Source organism: Oculina patagonica, chromosome 3, assembly GCF_052425735.1.
Source record: "Oculina patagonica isolate OP01 chromosome 3, crgOcupat, whole genome shotgun sequence".
Lineage (NCBI taxonomy): Eukaryota > Metazoa > Cnidaria > Anthozoa > Scleractinia > Oculinidae > Oculina > Oculina patagonica.
In genome coordinates this window covers 22,941,955-22,959,422 of record NC_135760.1, presented here as the reverse complement: position 1 = coordinate 22,959,422, position 17,468 = coordinate 22,941,955, and the positions used below count along the sequence as shown (strand labels likewise).

At 40.1% G+C, this 17,468-nt stretch overlaps 2 protein-coding genes across 2 annotated transcripts in view; both read right to left on the bottom strand.

Moving 5' to 3' along the window:
• Window positions 1-1,099: 1,099 nt before the first annotated feature.
• Window positions 1,100-17,468, bottom strand: part of LOC144647555 (uncharacterized) — a 39,017-nt gene continuing 22,648 nt past the window's right edge. The window contains exon 10 of the mRNA XM_078507348.1: window positions 1,100-3,990. Within this exon, the coding sequence (XP_078363474.1) occupies window positions 1,202-3,990 (2,789 nt within the window). The 3' untranslated portion in view covers window positions 1,100-1,201. The remainder of the gene's footprint in view (window positions 3,991-17,468) is intronic.
• Window positions 6,714-16,797, bottom strand: LOC144645900 (uncharacterized). Its single transcript, XM_078505422.1, has 9 exons — window positions 16,779-16,797; window positions 14,040-14,132; window positions 13,138-13,382; window positions 11,124-11,337; window positions 9,130-9,441; window positions 8,597-8,768; window positions 8,207-8,355; window positions 7,067-7,245; window positions 6,714-6,956 (listed from the first exon to the last, which is right to left on the bottom strand). Exons 2-9 carry the CDS (start codon window positions 14,116-14,118, stop codon window positions 6,714-6,716), a joined length of 1,593 nt encoding a protein of 530 aa, XP_078361548.1. The 5' UTR covers window positions 14,119-14,132; window positions 16,779-16,797.

Here is a 17,468-nt window from a genome sequence, read left to right as displayed (position 1 = left end):
CACAGTGTACTAACAATGCATTGAAAGAATTTCTGGATGCATTAATTATGCTTAAAATAGCTAAAAGAAAAAAAACGCCTTATTTGGACAATGACGTCATAATTGAACGCCCCAAAACTTTATCTTAACACAAGAATTGAGCTTGGCAACAATAATTTTCGAAATCAGCGTACTCGATTTAGTAAAAATAGCTATGTTGCCAAAAATCAGACAAAAATGTCCGTGGGTATCACATTTTGGGCTCCTGTGTACCTATTAGGGCCTTTTTGCTTATGATGCAAATTATGCCAATATTTATATTGCTACCAGTTCATGCTGGTTTTCAGGCTTTTTAAAAAAGGTTCTTAAGTTAACACAAGACCTACACTGTACTGTACATTATCCGGCCATAGAAAAAATGATCATGCCTGATCATGAGAGCATCTTTAATTTTGAATATTAATTATTAACCCACCTCTTTTTCAGTTACTGCCTCTTTTTTCTTTGCATGTGTGTAGTGCATAAATTTATTATACTTAATTGAGTTCCATAAAATATAAAAATTCTCAAATATAAATGGGTGTGTCATTATTTGTTCAATTTGTTCTCGTCTATAAAGATCGCCTTGGGCCCATCATGTGACATTCACTTTTAGCCATAAGATGGCTCAGATCTGTTCACTAGGAGTACACAGACAAATTGACACAAACGAAATGTGCCCCAAACGATTTTGAGGACAATTTGTTTTCGTCTAAAGAGATCACCTTGGGCCCATCATGTGACATTCACTTCTAGCCATAAGATGGCTCAGATCTATTGACTAGGAGTACACAGACAAATTGGCACACAAACGAAATGTTCCCCGTACTATTTTGAGGACAATTTGTTTTCGTCTGAGGAGACCACCTTGGGCCCATCATGTGACATTCACTTCTACCATAGATGGCTCGGAGCTTTGACTAGGAGTACCGACAAATGGCACACAAACGTGTGCCCCATACTATTTTGGACAATTTTTCTCGTCTGGGAGAACACCTTGGGCCCATCATATAACATTCACTGATAGCCATTAGATGGCTCTGAGCTATTGACTAGAAGTACACAGACAAATTGACAGCACAACTTTTCTTTATTGGCATTAAATGCATTTAACACACGTACATTTTGCATTTATCGTTGTTAAATGACATATTTCTCCAGAAACTTATAGTGAGCCCCTTCATTAGAAGCCCTTGGATCTTTTCCTCCCTTTCCTTCCTTTGTGCAGCCTTCCTTTGTTCTTCATTGCAACTCTCCGATACTGAATTAAATGCCTGTCGCCTTGAGCCTTGTTTGCGCCCTGGTTTGGCTTTACAGGTATTCTTGTTCCTTTGAGTTTCAATTTAACCTGGGTTACTCCTGCCAAATTCAGGCTTGGGCGATTGAGCTCAACAGGAAGGTCAACACTCCAGGTGGTGAGAGCAGCAATTCCATCGTAGTATTCTTCATATTTGTCGCTTACTTTACCAGATTGAATCACGTTGTAGCTGCCATCTTGTTTGATCTGGTAAGAGAACTCTGTCACTCGAGGAGGAGAAATAAACTCATATCGTGTTCCTCTGAATACATCTGTCATCATGCCGGTAAAGGAAATCCATGCTGTAATCTCTTTCTCTGTTTCATCTGGGCCAAACTGGGCACCTTCAAAATAAATCTCAAACTCGTCCACGTGAACCCGCTCGTGTCCCCTGAAAAGGTGTCGGTCGCTCTCGTCGAGCTTGAATAGAAAGCTGTTATTGCGCTTAAGCTCTGAAATAGGACATTTGAGAGTGTTTAGTGCCAGTTGGTTTGCTCCACCACTTGACCGCTTTCCTAACTGGTGTCTCTTCTGAGCAATCAATGCCCGCTTACGACGAGCACTGCATTCTTCTTCGTCTGTTATGATTATGGTTGCTTCAAATTCCTGTGGAATGAAAGGTGCAAAGTTCGAAACAGCGTTGATAGCAGCACTTAGCCCCTGATTAACCTTCTCGTGTAAAGCATACAAATCATCTGACATGGTAGGCATCACAGGACATTCCGACAACCAGTTGTAGAAATAGGAATCGCAGAAGGACATCAGCTTTTCAACCATTATGTTACGAAGTCGTTGCTTTTGCAGTGCCATTTCTAACAATAGCTCTCCGTTCGCTGTTCTTTCAGCTAGTGCAGTGTCTCGAGATGCTTTTATATTCGCCTGTGCTTGATGCTGTTCATTTTTCAGTGTTTTTAGCTTTGTCAACGTTGCTAGAAGCTCTTGAACCGTGATAGACTTTTCATGGTATCCCTTTCCCCAAACTGCCACTGTCTTAAGCGCTGCTAGATAATCTGATGCCCCTGAGATCTCGCTAGCTGTTCCAACTCCAAGAAATGCGTCTGCTTCTGCCTCAAACACTTCCCACTCTTTGATCAGCACCGCCAAACTCTGGTCGTTTTCCTCGGGCATGGATTTTGAATAGTAATCAGAAGTGCTAGTGCCGGCATAGGGTATGACATCGTAATGAAGATTTGTGAAGGAAGTTGCAGCTTCAGCAATCCTGGAGAGGGAATCCATTATAATGCTAATCTTGAAGAGCGTCTTCTGGATTTTACTTATGTCTTCTGCAAGAGAACTCAGTTCAATTGTGAAACCTATGAATGCACCAGACCCACCACCAAATATAGATGTAATACCTCCGAGAACAGAGAACACGGCGTTGGCAATTTGCTGGTTTGAGTAATCTCGCACCCCTGCATCGAATGTCGCTTTGGCAGTATCTAAAGCAGCTGTAGCCTCGTCAAGTTTGGCTTTCATTGCTTTGGCGTCCGATCTTGCTTCTTCAAGTTCTGATTCTAAAGCTTTAACGTCCAGATCATTTTTCCTCACAATAGTTGACATAAGTTTTGTCATCGAGTCTGTGGCTTCAATCCCTGCTGCAAAATCTTGGGATATTCTCTCGAATCTTTCGTATTTCTGTATGGCAAGCTTAGCGTCATCCTTTATGAGAACTAGAATCTTCTCATGTGCCTTCAGCGACAGATAAGGTACCTTGTAAAAACCGCGAGCACGAAGGGAAAGATCTTCCATCAAATTCTTTGCATCCAATCTTAGAGCATCCACAGTTTTTGTATCTATTTGTTCCTCCTTAGCCGCTCGAACTTCACCTAAAACATGCTGAATCAATGTAACTGGAAGACTTCCTCTGAGCAACTTGCCTTCTTTTGCAAAAGTGATCCCCTGTGAAACGACTTTTGCACAATTTAACATAATTGAATAGAGTTCAACATTGAGAGCTTTCTTTGGATTTTGTTTGGATTGGACAGCAGCTTGTATTGTAAAATCCCTTGTGTTGTAGTTTCCAGAGCACGAGAAAGGTACTGATGATTTAGATGTATAAATATTCAGAACTGTTCCTTTGACATATCCTGGCCATGGAGAAGAGTCTGAATAACGGTTTTGACACAAAAGTTTTCCATTTTCAACTTTGACAACTGCCCGGCGACCTGCTGTTGGCGTTGTGTGTTGGGCATTATTCCACAGCACAAGTTCTCCTCCGTTTTCTTTTAGGACCTCGTTGGCAAAGATAGCAACTTTGGCAAGGCCACTTGGAAGCGTCAGAGTCCCAGAAATAGTTATTTGGTGCGCATAGACAACGAGTTCGGTTGTGGTATCTCCTATATATGGTCTTAAATCAGATGTCTTAATATTTAAGAATCGAATCTCAACGTGGGCCTTAAGTCTAGTAACACTCTGCAGTTCGTCGTCATCTACAAACTGACACTGAGAATAGCAGTTGTTATTGGGGCACTGGTCGCAATTTGTTCCATCTGAGTTGAGTCTATAGCCAGGAGGGCAGACACACATGCTTGTACCGGGTCCTGTGTAGACACACTCGGCGTTACCTTGACAACCACCATTACTCGTCTCGCAATTGTTGATGGGGAAACAGTTCTCGCCATGCTTCTCGTAGCCTTCTACGCATGTGCAAGGCTTACCGCCACAGAAGCTGGCATCTGCAATTTGAAAAATAAAAATCGATGTAAAGAGTTTTAATTCAAAACTTGATTCGATATTTAACTAAGAAAAATGATCAGCAGCGTTTTTCTATATCCATATACAAATTCTCCTGAATAACCTGCAGACATTTCCTTATAGCAATAGTTGGGAGATTTTTTTTTAAAAATATGAAGTATTTATATTGTGAGTAGAACTTTGATGTTCATTCCTCTTGGGTCTTAAAGGGTATCACCTTTTCAAGATCGATTAATTTTAGCTATTATAAGTTGGTTTTGAGTTGGAAACGTGGTTGTTTTGTGTTAATTCACATTAAAGGGCGATCTTTTGCCAATGAACTACAAAAAAAAAAAAAGCGAGCGAAGAGGGCGAGTATCGGGAGTCGACTTATACTGAATGGTTTATTCTGATGGCTACTGGGTAAAAAAAACTCTCGAGATAAAAGACTTGAGACAAATAACAATGCATTGACTCCCAGGACAGTGCTGGAAATAGCGTTCATGAAAAGATACATCAGTCTTACATATCTGATGGTCGCCAAAATTAATGCACTGCCGATTTAAAGGTCGAACTGACGTAGTTTAGTTTTGTACATCAGACTAAGTGGGTGCGCATTATATTTATTATAGAAGGTTTGCCTTTTTCCTTTTCCCTTAGGGAATTCACTCAAAACAACAATTACTGACTGCATTTGAGAAATATATCTTATTAACCACGCGCGAGGGCCGTACTGGGCGAATATTGGCCTGAGGTCTTGACAGTACGGATCGAGCGCAGCGAGGTCCGTACAAAAAAGACCGAAGGCCAATATTCGCCCAGTATGGTCCCGAGCAAGCTTGGTTAATAAGAGATTTATTACACGACTGGAAACTTATTTTGTGTAGTAATAATTGCTACCTAGTAGATGTCGTGGAAAACAATGTGCGGCAAAACTTTTACGCGCGCTAAAAAAAGTTATAATTATTTCTGTGTAAGCCGGGTCATTTTATTTTCAGAGCAATAAAAACTCGGAAAAAAATTTGCAAAAACAAATCTTGCAAAAATCTTGCGCTAAATCGCCTGGGAATTAGCGCGGGATCATCCGGGACTAGGCCTTTCTCGATTATGCTAGCATTTTTTTCGGAATTTTTTGGGAAAACGAGCATATTTTTCGTTTTTTCTTGAAAAAGAATTGCTAGCATTTTCTGTCATTTTTCATGACTGTGATCCAGATTTCAGAACTCAGAAGGATAAATAATCCTAAAGTTTCACAATTTTGATTACTTAGGCCCCGTTTACACGGGTCCGGACAAATTTTTGCACGGACGAATTTTGTACCTGGACCGCCTGTTTACATGGATCCGTGCAAATTTTGTTACAGATTGCAGTGGTGTTTACACGGAACCGTGCAAATTTTAGACCAGTCGCGGCATTTGAATGGCTTTCTTACGTCTCTTTTGTGATTGGTTATCGTTAATGTTTTAAGCCAATCATGTTGCAGCTAATGCAGCACGCGGCAAATCAAACATGGCGGCAGAAGCGGCAGACAAGAACTTTACGTGGTCTGATGAAGAAATTAATTTGTTGCTTAATGTAGATATAGAATACATTAAGCAACAAGAAAAGCAGGGGAAGGAGTTGATTGGGAAACGGTCAGGAGCAAGTACGAAGACGTAACCAAAATGTTTTTGGAAAAGTACCCTCATAACGACAAGGAGAAATTCTCCCGACGTACCGCCGCTCGTCTTCTCGTATCTGTGAACTGCTTTCTGGGTTTCTTTTGCCTCAAATTTTTAAAACAAAATGTAACAAAATAGGGGCATAATGCAACAAAATGTTTCATTTTTGCTAAGCAACCAGGCAAAAATATAACTAGATTCCAGGCCTTAACCGCGCTATCTGTGCAAAAAGTTGCACGGTTCGGGTGTTTACACGAGTCCGTACGAAATATGGAACCGTGCCGGTCAAAAATTTGACCTGCTTTTTTTCAGGTCCCAAACTTGCACACTTAGCCGTTCAAAAATTCGTCCAGTTCCGCCTGTCCCGTGTAAACGCAAGGTGGAACCGTGCAAGTTTTTGTCCGTGCAAAAATTTGTCCGGACCCGTGTAAACGGGGCCTTAATTTGATTGTTTTCTGTCTGTTTCGACTGTTTGTGCGTTGTGTTACTTGTTTACTTGTGTTGTGTTACTTGTGTGTGTTTTTTTAATTTTTTAAAAAATATATTTTTTATTTTTTTTTTTTAATTTTTTTTTTAATTTTTTAATTTTTTTTTTTTATAAACAAACAATTATTAAGTATCACCTGTTGTTGACTGATATGAGCATATAATGTAAGAGTTTGTACGTGTTGTTTGAAATAAAACAAAGCATTCTTTGGAATTCAAGTGGCATTTTTTAAAGAAATCAGGCATTATTTTAGCATTTTTTTGGCTTTATGCGAGAATTTCTAGTAGCATTAAATGCCAGTTTTACTAGCATAATCGACAAAACCCGGTCCGATACTTGGAAAATATCGGCCCTCGCGGGACCGGAAATAAAGTAATCTGATTGGCTGATTTAGTTATTGGCCCTCGGACGGCCTTAGTCGTGTAATAAAAGATTTTAGTGACCCGTTAATATACATTAAATTTGTCGTGTTTTACATTTGTCTGCATTTCATTTTTCATTTCTTTCTATTGCTTGTTAAGGATAAACGTGTTCTGTTTTAGTGGTTGTCACCACTGTATACGGTGTTCAGAGGAGCTCACAAACCACGGCCATTACAGGCCGGAACAAATGAAACATGAAACGAAAACATACCGGCGAAATGAAATGTTGAAGATGCGCCAGAGCATCCGGTTTGAATCACCAACTCCTCATTATCCGCAGGACTGTCCTCACCTCCCTGCGGCTTCACGCACTTGCCTCCGCTATAACCAAGAGTCTTCCCGTCGTAGGTCAAGGTTGCCACTGATCCAGTTGAAGTACAGTCTGTTAGAGTCAGTGCCTAGTGCCAGGAAACAAGAGCAAAACAGCACTTCATTGTATACAGGATTTAAAACGAAACTACATTCTCATAGCAACAAAGCAACTTTCTCGCATTTCATCGTATCCTACCGTGCCATCTGAGCCGGGATCTGCGACACATTTTCCACTTGCTAAATGAACCAGTCGCGACGAGAAGCTTTCTTTGTAGAAAACTTGCTCGGCAGACATACAGGAAGCTTGGAACACCAGCTTGTTTGCATTTACACCAACACATTTATTGCTTGAATGTTTCAGGTATCCCTGGATCCCTGGGGAAAAAAATAAAAGTGACTATCAAAAATGAAATTAGACCCCTTTTCATAATATGCTACTATCAGGCTTCACCGAGAAAATTGTAGTAGTGCTGCGGAAAGCATCAAACACCATGAACCTAATTGGCTTTTAGGTAACTTTCTTTTAAAAGATAACGTAAAACGATAGCGGTAACGGTAACGGTAACGACAACACGAAAGATTACGATGTTCACGATAACGGTTATGGCGGTAATCTGGTCGATAAAGATTGCAATACTAACAAAGCAGCTAAACACTTAACGCTAGCAAGTGAAGCTAGAAAGAAACGGTTTTATTCATGCATTTGTATGGCTATAGCTTCGACATGTGTTGCACACTGACGGTCAAGTATGAATAAAGCCTGAGCCAAATTAAACGAGGATGAGAGTTGGTGAGAGTTCAAACTCTCGCTCTCGTTTGGCATGGAACTCTCATCGACTCTCATGCGCTCTCATTAACTTCAAGTTGAACGTGCTCAAATTTTCACGAGAGTCGATGAGAGTTTAACGGACTCTCTTTCTCGTTTGGCCGGAGTTGATGATAGTCGATGAGAGCTGACGGAAACTCTCATGAGAGTCAACTCTCATCAACTATCATCCTCGTTTGGCCCGGGCTTAAGAATGACATCACTTTGATTTGCTTCACTTCGCTTTGCTTACTTTAAATAATTTTCTTCTTAAACCAAACCGTCACCTTAAACACAAACTTTTGATCTTAGCTTCCAAAAATCACCTGATACCTCTGGCTATCTTTATTTTACTGCCTCTCTGTGTATTGGCGTCTGTTAGTTTGTGTGACTTTCTATATTTCTGTATACGAGTGCGCTTCGACGTCTCCGCTTGTCTATCTTTCTGTCTACCTATGTAGTTTCTCTGTGTCTAGCTGTTGCTGTCTGTCCGTCTGTCTACATATGTCCTTCTTTTCTTCATTTACTTACTTTTTAATACAAAGCTGGCATATGCCTCTCCACACTCTGCTCTTTCAACTAACTCGGTGTCTTCAGCGGGGTTTAGTTGCCCCGCCTCAGGGACCAGGCACTTACTGGTAAATACGTCTTGTAGAGAGTTTACGTTCGTGAACTGAAAACTTAAGGGAAGGAAATTAAAGGCATAAACAAAGTATAAGAACTCATAACGCCACACTACAAGATAGTTAATTTACATAAATTATTTGTAATATATATGATATACTGATGTTTCGCTTCAAGAAGTTTGAAAAATAATTCCACCTATTTCTTAATGAAAGACGTTGGGCAAATTCAGGACTAACTATTGTGAACTGAATTGAGTTAATCAAGGCTACATTTTACTTCTAGTGCAATACTTACGGTGGACACTGTCCAAGCGACTGATCAACTATGCAGTTTGCGCCTTGTTTGATAGTCCCATCGCTTGACCAACGTAGGAGAGCAGTTTGGCTTTTGCAGTCAGTTTTGAGAACCAGTTTTTTGTTGATATAATGAGCGCATTTCCCACTTTTGTGCATAAAGTAACCGTAACCTATTATAAAACAAGTGAGTAAGATTTCATTTTGTGCCTTCATACCCCCAGAGAAGAATAAATTCTCTAATACTTCTTATATCGAAAACTTATATATGCTTTGTCTAAACCCTACACTACCGGGATTTGCTTACTCGCCAGTGGAATCGGTATTCCTTGAACTCTCGTTTTTGGCACAAAACGTTTTCAAGGCATAAGCAGTTTATCCATTTAAAAAAAGAAAACAAGAGTATTTTTTTATGTTTAAAGGCCATCTTCCAGCAACGTCGATTTAACTGCCCTTTATATCAGGTTAAGAATAGAGCAGTTGACTGAAAACGCGTTTAATAACTAGGATCCTTTTTAGACAGCCCACACTCACCGTCACTAACAAAATCTTTAGGACTTGGCAAGTCATCGTTAGGACAGCACAAAAAGCCATCAACGTTATAGCCAGAAGTTTGCGAGAGTCTTTGGCAAGTCGCAGCGTCCAAGAACGTTCCCCCATCCACGAGAAGAGCTTTGTTCAAGCTTTCACCAGTAACGCCCGCAACACTCTGACTGCCGGGGCTTGTGGGGCAAACTTCAGCAGCAGTGCAGAGCCTTTTGTTTAAATAATTGCAGTGATTTGCGCTCGTGTCAACACTCGAAGCTGCAGTGGAAGAGTCCCTAGCTAACCAAGAGGTGCCAGTAGCTAGAAAACAGAATTCACATATTTTTTGTAAATTTGTAAGTAAACAGGGGGCGAGGCTAGGAGGAGTAAACGAGTCCCTACGTTATCTATTTTTATACGTAAAAACTTTATCAATTATTTTACCAGTTGAAAGTCTGCAGAACAGGCGGTTTATTTTGCGGTTCTGCAGGCTAACCAGTTGATATCCCTAATTATTGAGCCCCCGGGAGGTAGGAGGTCCATGTTCCCTTGTTCCCCAATGATTTTCCTTGTTTATCTTACTGGTTGCGAGTTTTTGTCTTAGGTCAAAAACTTGCAACATGTTGCCGAGTAAAGTGTTGCGCAAAATATCGTCTCCGTTACCATGTTACCATGTTACACGGTTCGACGGTATTCAACTCAACCTTCCCATCGTGCACTGCGATCTTTTGTCCCGGCCAAATTTAGTTAGCGTATAGAGTGTGTTCGTGGCGGCCATGTTGGAGGAGTATAACAATTAAAGATATTTGCATAAAAATGAATTTTTTTCCCAAAGGTAAATCATTCTATTGTTTTACTCCTCCAATATGGCCGCCATGAACACACTTCCTCCTCGTGGTATACCGTAGAATATCCCAGTTGACACTGGTATTTTCTTCACACACACACACCGCCTAAAGTCTACGGGTATACCGCGAAAATAGAAGTGACTCATGGGATATTTCATGTTATTAAAAACTAGCAATGCGGTATATTACAATTCCTGATTTTTGAGTTAACAGGCAATGGTATATATACTAGTTATGCAACACTTTCGAGTGGTATACTACGGAATATCCCACAAGTCACTTTTATTTTCTCGGTATACACACGAGCCTTTAGGCGAGTGTGTTTACGAAGAAAATACAAGTGACAAGTGGGATATTCCATAGTATACCACGAGAAAGTGTTTTCTAACAATTTTATACCATGCCATAGAAAATACGCTTACTAAATTTCATCGAGAACAAGATCGCAGCCCACGATGGGAAGGTTGGGTTGAATACCGTCGAATATACAACGGCTTTCATGTATTCTGATTGGCTGTATTTTCTATGGCATGTTATAAAAGCTCATATACCATTGACCACAAATATGGTAGCCGATACGCGTCAACGAAAACACTTGGGGAGCTCAATTATTGCAATTCTTTGCGCGTCTCATATCAAAAGCATGCTCGTGGATGATTGTTAAGTATACCACTCAAAAGTGTTGCATGGCTAGTATGTATCATTCCAGAAATTCATACTGTTTCCAGGGGGGGGAAGAAATTTCCCTTGTCCCACGACTCAAAAAGTGGTCATAGCGGTGCCGGGCAACCGAGACTGCGCAGTAGCTATCGAATGGTTGCTAAGGGCGTAGCGAATAGCTTGACAAAGTTCATTGTTTAGTTCGCATGTTTTGGTCTTGACCGTGCACAAAACACAATAGCCATTTGCATTTTGATTGCTCCTCGATCCTTTGAAGTTTGCCGGATATATATCAACACTATTCACATTCCACACGCACGCAATCATTAATATTGAAATCTTTTTGAGAAACAAAACTTTGGTTTGACGTCTTTTTTAGCAACGGCTTGATTGACATAGACTCGCACCGTTTCCAGGCACTGCTATGTCTTCAAAGAAAATGACCGACTTTCCCCCCCCCCCCTACCCCCCACCCCCTGTTTTGTTCATACTTACCAACAATACGGAAACGACTTGAGCTTTCCTGGCACGTCGCGTCTGAGCTGCTCTTAGATGTTAACGTGTTGTAGCGGAAGGCGCGAAAGTCTGGATTTTTAGCTACACAGTTTCCACCGTTGTTGATGAGAATCTGTCCGTTAGGTTGTACGGAGGCATAAATAAGGTTTTTAAGGGCTTGAATCTCTCGGTATGCCCATGTACCACAGGGTGCCTGTTGAAACAATTGCAGTAAAAAGATTCGAGTACCTATTTATACCTATACCTATCAAGCATATACCTGAATAAATGTTGCTTAACAAACGTAACGTCAAAATAGGTGAACATACACTGTTTGACCATGTTTGTCAGGGATGTTTATTTTAATTTCAATAATGGAAGCATTGTTATTTCTGAACTTCGATCCTCAAACAAACGCTCCCTCCCTCAAGTTTTCCGCTAATGATCGCCACTCCTTGAGAGTAAAATTTGAAATAAGTCAACCCCTCGAATAGCATCCCCACCTTCACTTCTATCTGCCACCTATAGAGTTTGAATGTTGTTTGAAGCACCATGTACCACGATGAGTGCCTTTCTAGTTTCAGTTTCCATAGCTTACCGGTTCTGAGGACAACGTTGCATTTGGAAAGTTTAATTTATAGCTGCTTTCAATTTAATTTAAATATAATTTGCAATTTTTTGAAATTTAGGACATAAAGATCAACGGCAAGCTGATACTCTATGAAGTGCCCACCTTGGAAACAGGCATAATGTTTGACACTATCATTGCCTATCATGTTAATGATATTTTGTTAAGCCTGGGTTTCACTTGCGACGCAAGCACAAGCGCAAGGGTAACAGCTCTTATTTCACCGTGAAAACGGCTTCGACTCAAGCAAAAGCACAAGCGCATTGTATTTTCATGCTTGTGCTTGTGCTTGCCGCAAGCAGCACAAGGATCAACATTTGTCCTTTTTGCGTGATTGCGCTTGTGCTTGCGTCGCTAGTGAAAACCAGGCTTTGCGTTTTCACTAAACTAACTTAAAAACCCTCAAAGACGGAGGGACCCCCCCCCCCCCCTTCTTCGCCTGCAATGGAGGCTAAGGCATCAGTGGCAGAGTAATGTACCATTCATGGAATTAATAAGTTAATTACAATAGCTCATGTACAGAATGCAAAACCTAGGAGCTTAAATTTACATTACTCCACTAGCGCGTGTTGGATGCGAGATCAGAACTGATATGAGTGTAACTGATATGATCCAGGATATGGATATGAGGATATGGATATGATCCAGGAGCTGGGCTGGCAAACATTGGAACAACGAAGAAAATCTTTCCGACTTACATTACTATATAAAATGAGTCACGACCTTGTAGATATAAATGTTGACTCCTATCTTAGTAGACATAATGAATCCAGAACTCGCGGCAGCCATAATTTCAAATATACGCAATATAGAGCGACGAATTTTCCGAGGACCATAATTATAAGAGAGTGGAATGCACTCCCTGCGGCGATTGTTGAGTCCGACTCTCTTGCGTGTTTCCAGTCTGGACTGCGCGAGCATTTTTATTAATTTAGTGGCTTACCCATAGAATTTTAGAATTTTTAGATTTTTAGAATTTTTAGATTTTTAGAATTTTTTTTTTTTAGAATTTTTCAGTTATTATATATGTACATATTGTATTTTACTTATTTTTAGACGTTGGTGTGATATCCGTATGGACTTTTTGTATTAAAATTAATGTAGATGTAGATAATTGTAGCCAACTCGGCCGTGTTAGGCACCTTGTTGGCTATCTATCATCTCATATCCAACGCGCTTATGGAATAATCGTTGAATATAATGAAAGAGATCTTACACATGTCTTTTACCCTCTACAAGGACTCATTTAGGGGAATGGGATTACCGCTACCCCTTGTTTCTCTGTTGAAGCCAAGAACTCAAATTTGTTCTCTACTCTTGAATATCTCCTAAACTAAAAGCTTCGAGACAAAACTCTAGATCTGAAGCGCAAATCTAATTCTATACCTTGAAGATATCGCGGCCATTGTACAAGTGAAGGCACTGGCCGGACGCTCGGATTAGTCCGTTTGCGTCTATGCCCACCGTCGCACAGCCAGAGTTGCCTAAAAAAGCCACATTATATCTGCAATGAAGCAAATACCCACGATATGGTATTTCGCATGCGGCCCGGGGAGATCTTGTCGTATCAATTGTACCAAACTTGAGGCATTTCTTAGTATCCTTTTGTTGCAATGTTCCCGTGACAACACCTAACCAGTAAAAAAAAAAATTAACAAACACGAAATAGTTGCAAATGAACGAGGGAATAAAATATACCATTTTAAAACCTAAATGTAATTGTGTAACACAGTCCCCTGGCGGAACAAAGTTTGGAGATTGTGGTGAATTGAGTGGAGGGGAACAGGGGGCGAGAAGTCAATGAATCATCTAGAATTCACTTTTGCTATAATTAAGGGTTCTTCCAATTCTGGATTTTAAATTTTCTATGACGTCACGTCAAAAGCACGAATAAGTCGTGAATCATCACTTTGCCCCCACCCCCCAGTTCAATGAAGCGAGAGAAAATTTGCATATGTAAAATAGAGTTTGTAAAATGTAGAAAAAAACAAAAGGAGAATCATTGAAGTGAACAAAAGAGGACAACGGTCAAACTTTTTGCTTGTCACCCCGTTATTTGAATAATCAAACTGGCCAAGAAGTGGCAATGACAATGAGACTCTCTGTTTAAGAAGGTTCCATCAAATTATTTGGGTTATCGACGCATTCCTGTACTGTACTTTACTGTTCCTCTCTGGTTTGCAATTGTTTGTTTTTTATTTATTTCCAAAATCCTTACTCTTTCGAAAAAACGACGCCTGCCTATACATAGGTAATTATTTTTCTTCAGATACTTGACCACAACATACCATCCTCAAAATCAGTAAATTCACTGACACTGCTCTCTGCAGCCAACAAGAAGACCAGCCACACCACCAAGGTGTTCATTCTGTTAAGCTGAACTGCTGCAAATAAAAAAGTGAAAGTTAGAGAGAAGCTATAGAACTAATATACACCACTTATGTCCCAAATAAATATGGTAGTCATTGAGTTCAGTTCAGGGTGATAGACAACTCTGACCAAACCTCCCTGGCTTCTCACGAATAAGGGGCTCTTTTCTCCAAGATCGGATAAGCCAATGATTCAGTACTTTTTTAAGTGTACTCCTTTTCAAGATCAATGAAGCATACTTGTTTTGCCGATCAGTGTACATGTGGTATTATTACCATCGTGAAATATTGTTTTGATTTTGATTTACACTTGTTGTATCTGTTTTGAGGCTATTGTTTTCCTGCTCTTTAGTGTTTGTTTGTTTCTTGATCGTAATTTGTTTACGTCACTGGTGAATTTCACAGGTCCTCACACAGAAGATGAGCCCACGAGACAAGCTTGACGATCAAAATTCAGGGGCGGATCTAGGGGGAGGGTGCAGAGGGTTGGCATATCCCTCCCCCTTCCCCCTTCCCGCTCTGAGATGACCTGCAGCTTCCTAAAACAAAAAAAAGTTAGCTGTGCCTTAGTCAGTTATTCCTTAGTGGTGCACCTCCTCCTAAGAAAAATCCTGGATCCGACCCATGGATAGCCTGCAGTGCAGGCGTTTTCCGTGAGCGCGCGTGTTTGTTCGCGTCGGTGATTCGCCGCCATGTTGGATGGGGACAGAGGGGCTTTTTTCCTTCCCCTCCCCCTCCCCCCTCCTCCCTTTTCTGCCTCCTCCTCTCCCTGGACCGTTTCTCCTTCCCCTCCTCTCCCGTAGATCCAGTGGCCCCGATCAAATGCATTCGAATGAATTCCCACTTATCTCTTTGATATAGCAACTCGCTCATCTTATAGGATTTTTAAATTTCCACAATATTGCGTTGCGCATCTTTACTGCGCAGAATTTTACGCGTGATTAGCGAGCGCAACTGATTAACAAAGTGGCGGCTTCTTCTATACGGCTTGGCCCGCGAGAGAGAAAAATCGTCGTTTTACTCTTAAAAGAGCACGGTAACATATTTTTATTACATAGTTTCGATGTGAAAATAGTCCTTTTTACGTAAGGAAAAAGGATAATAACATGAATGAATGCGTATACAAAACTGTTACTTGAAGACGCAAATTATGATCTCGAAAAACATAGGCAAGGGGAAAGCATCGATCGAGCGTACCAAATTCTCGAAGGCTCTAAAAAATGTGTACTGCCTACCCTAATGTTTTAGCAGCAATTTTGTGAAGTTTCCCTGGATACAATAAAAACCCGCGAGTGAATTTTCATAGTGAAGAAATTGTTCAACATGACACGAGCGTGGGACAAAGAAAGAATCTGAGTCCCCGAAGGGAATCACCCATGGCCTCCCAATACCGGTTGGGCGCTCTAACCAACTGAGCTACGAGAAACTCGTTGTGAACTGGGCCATTTACTAGGTTGATATGTGACACGCGTCCTGCATACTGCTAGGATCAGCAATGTCGAAATCATCAAATGTGTAGTAAATAATAAAGATGGTAAATTTAGTCTGGGAGGCCATGGGTTCGATTCCCGCCGGGGACTCAGATTTTTTCTTTGTCCCACGCTCGTGTCGCGTTGAACAATTTCTACACTATTTATCACCGAGCTTGAAATTTACCATCTTTATTATTTACTACAAGAATTTTCATTGTTGTTAATAGAGGTTTCAGCGGTATTCGGCCTTTTCCTTTTATATCAATAATATTTTGTGATTTTCAACATTGGCATTTACATTGCAACTGAAGTGATAAGGTCCCTAGCTGTCTCCAAAGAGGATCCAGAATGTTGACTTATCTTATTTTCCTAAAAGTAAACGTTTTTAATCATTTTATTTAAAAAAAGAACCTATTCCAAATTTTAGGTTAAAGAGGTTCTTATAAAGAGGGTGTCTAACTGGCATATTTTAGCCTTTTGTTACAGGTTCTTCAAAATTAGGTTCTTACTTACGGGTTTGTACTATATTCTAACCCAAATTATACTGGACATATAGCAACAGTGTCAGCCTGCCCTTGTAACTACATGGTTGGAAATGATGGCGCTAGCATGTCTAGTTATTTCTAATTTTGGATATTAATCATTTTTTGGTTAGTCCAAAAGGTGTTCATCTTTAATTTGGGCTATACTTTGTGTAAAAGTTTTTAATAATTAATGTTGTGAATAATTTTTTTGCGTAAATTGGAATAAATGTAGCTCAACATGAGAAGTTATAATGTTCCAAAGCGACATTACGCACATAAAATGTAACGATGATTTTTTCAAGAAAAATTTTGTATATCATTGTAGAGTTTAAAGTGATCGTACAAATAATTACTCATTGATGGTGCCGATGCGTTAAAACTTCAAAAAGAAATGTTTACTTTTGTCTAGTTTTCTATATTGCCGCCAGAACCATGCACCAAAATCGTGCAAAAATCTTTTGAGCCTTTTAATAAACCCTTACAATCGCTTCAACTACACTTATCTATGAAACATTTGTTACAAATGTAAAATAAATAAAAAAGAAACTCTCGAAAAACATGAATTCCATTTTTGAACTCCCTTCTTAGTTTGGCTTCCTATTTGTTCAGTTGTTGCTAAGTTTCGTTTCTTTGTGTTAATTTATATAGGTAAAACAACTTACCCCAGCCTTGGTTATTTTCTTTGTGTTTAAGGTCCCGAAGGTGTGAAAGGCTAGCGACTAAAAACACAAATGATGAATAAACGAGCGCAAATCAGTGGTTATTAACAGAGGTCTCAAGCTGTGAATTCAACAGGTAAGACAGCAGACCAACGGACCATTTCAGTGAATATCTGCTCGGAAGGCCCGCTATCCTTTTTTGCATTTTCTTAATTGAAATTCCACCTCGAACCTTCTTAATATAGGAAATATGAAGGACTTTTGTTTGCAAAGAGGTAACAATGATGTTATGGGTGCGGAAAAACGCCAGTTTCATTTTGGGAAAGGTAACAACAGCTTGCAAATTCGGGAAATGAGACTTTTTTCCCAAAACGTTTCCGCCACTTAAATATTCAACTAGAAAATCCCAAAAGTTTTGACTGTGTAAGTGTACATAAATTTCCCTTCAAGAGGCCCTCAACGTTACAAAAAAACAGTACAAGGACATTTTAAGTCTTTTGACTGAATTTTCTCGTTGGGTGTTTTCGATAGCTAACCTCTACATGAACGAATTTGAGGAGCAGGCGAAAACAACTGGGATCAATAAGCCAATGGCCAAGCTTTCGCAAGCAACACTAATAGCGAACATGTACCTCGATTGAGCGTACCAAATTCTCGAATGCTCCAAGAAAATTTGTACTGCCTACCCTAATC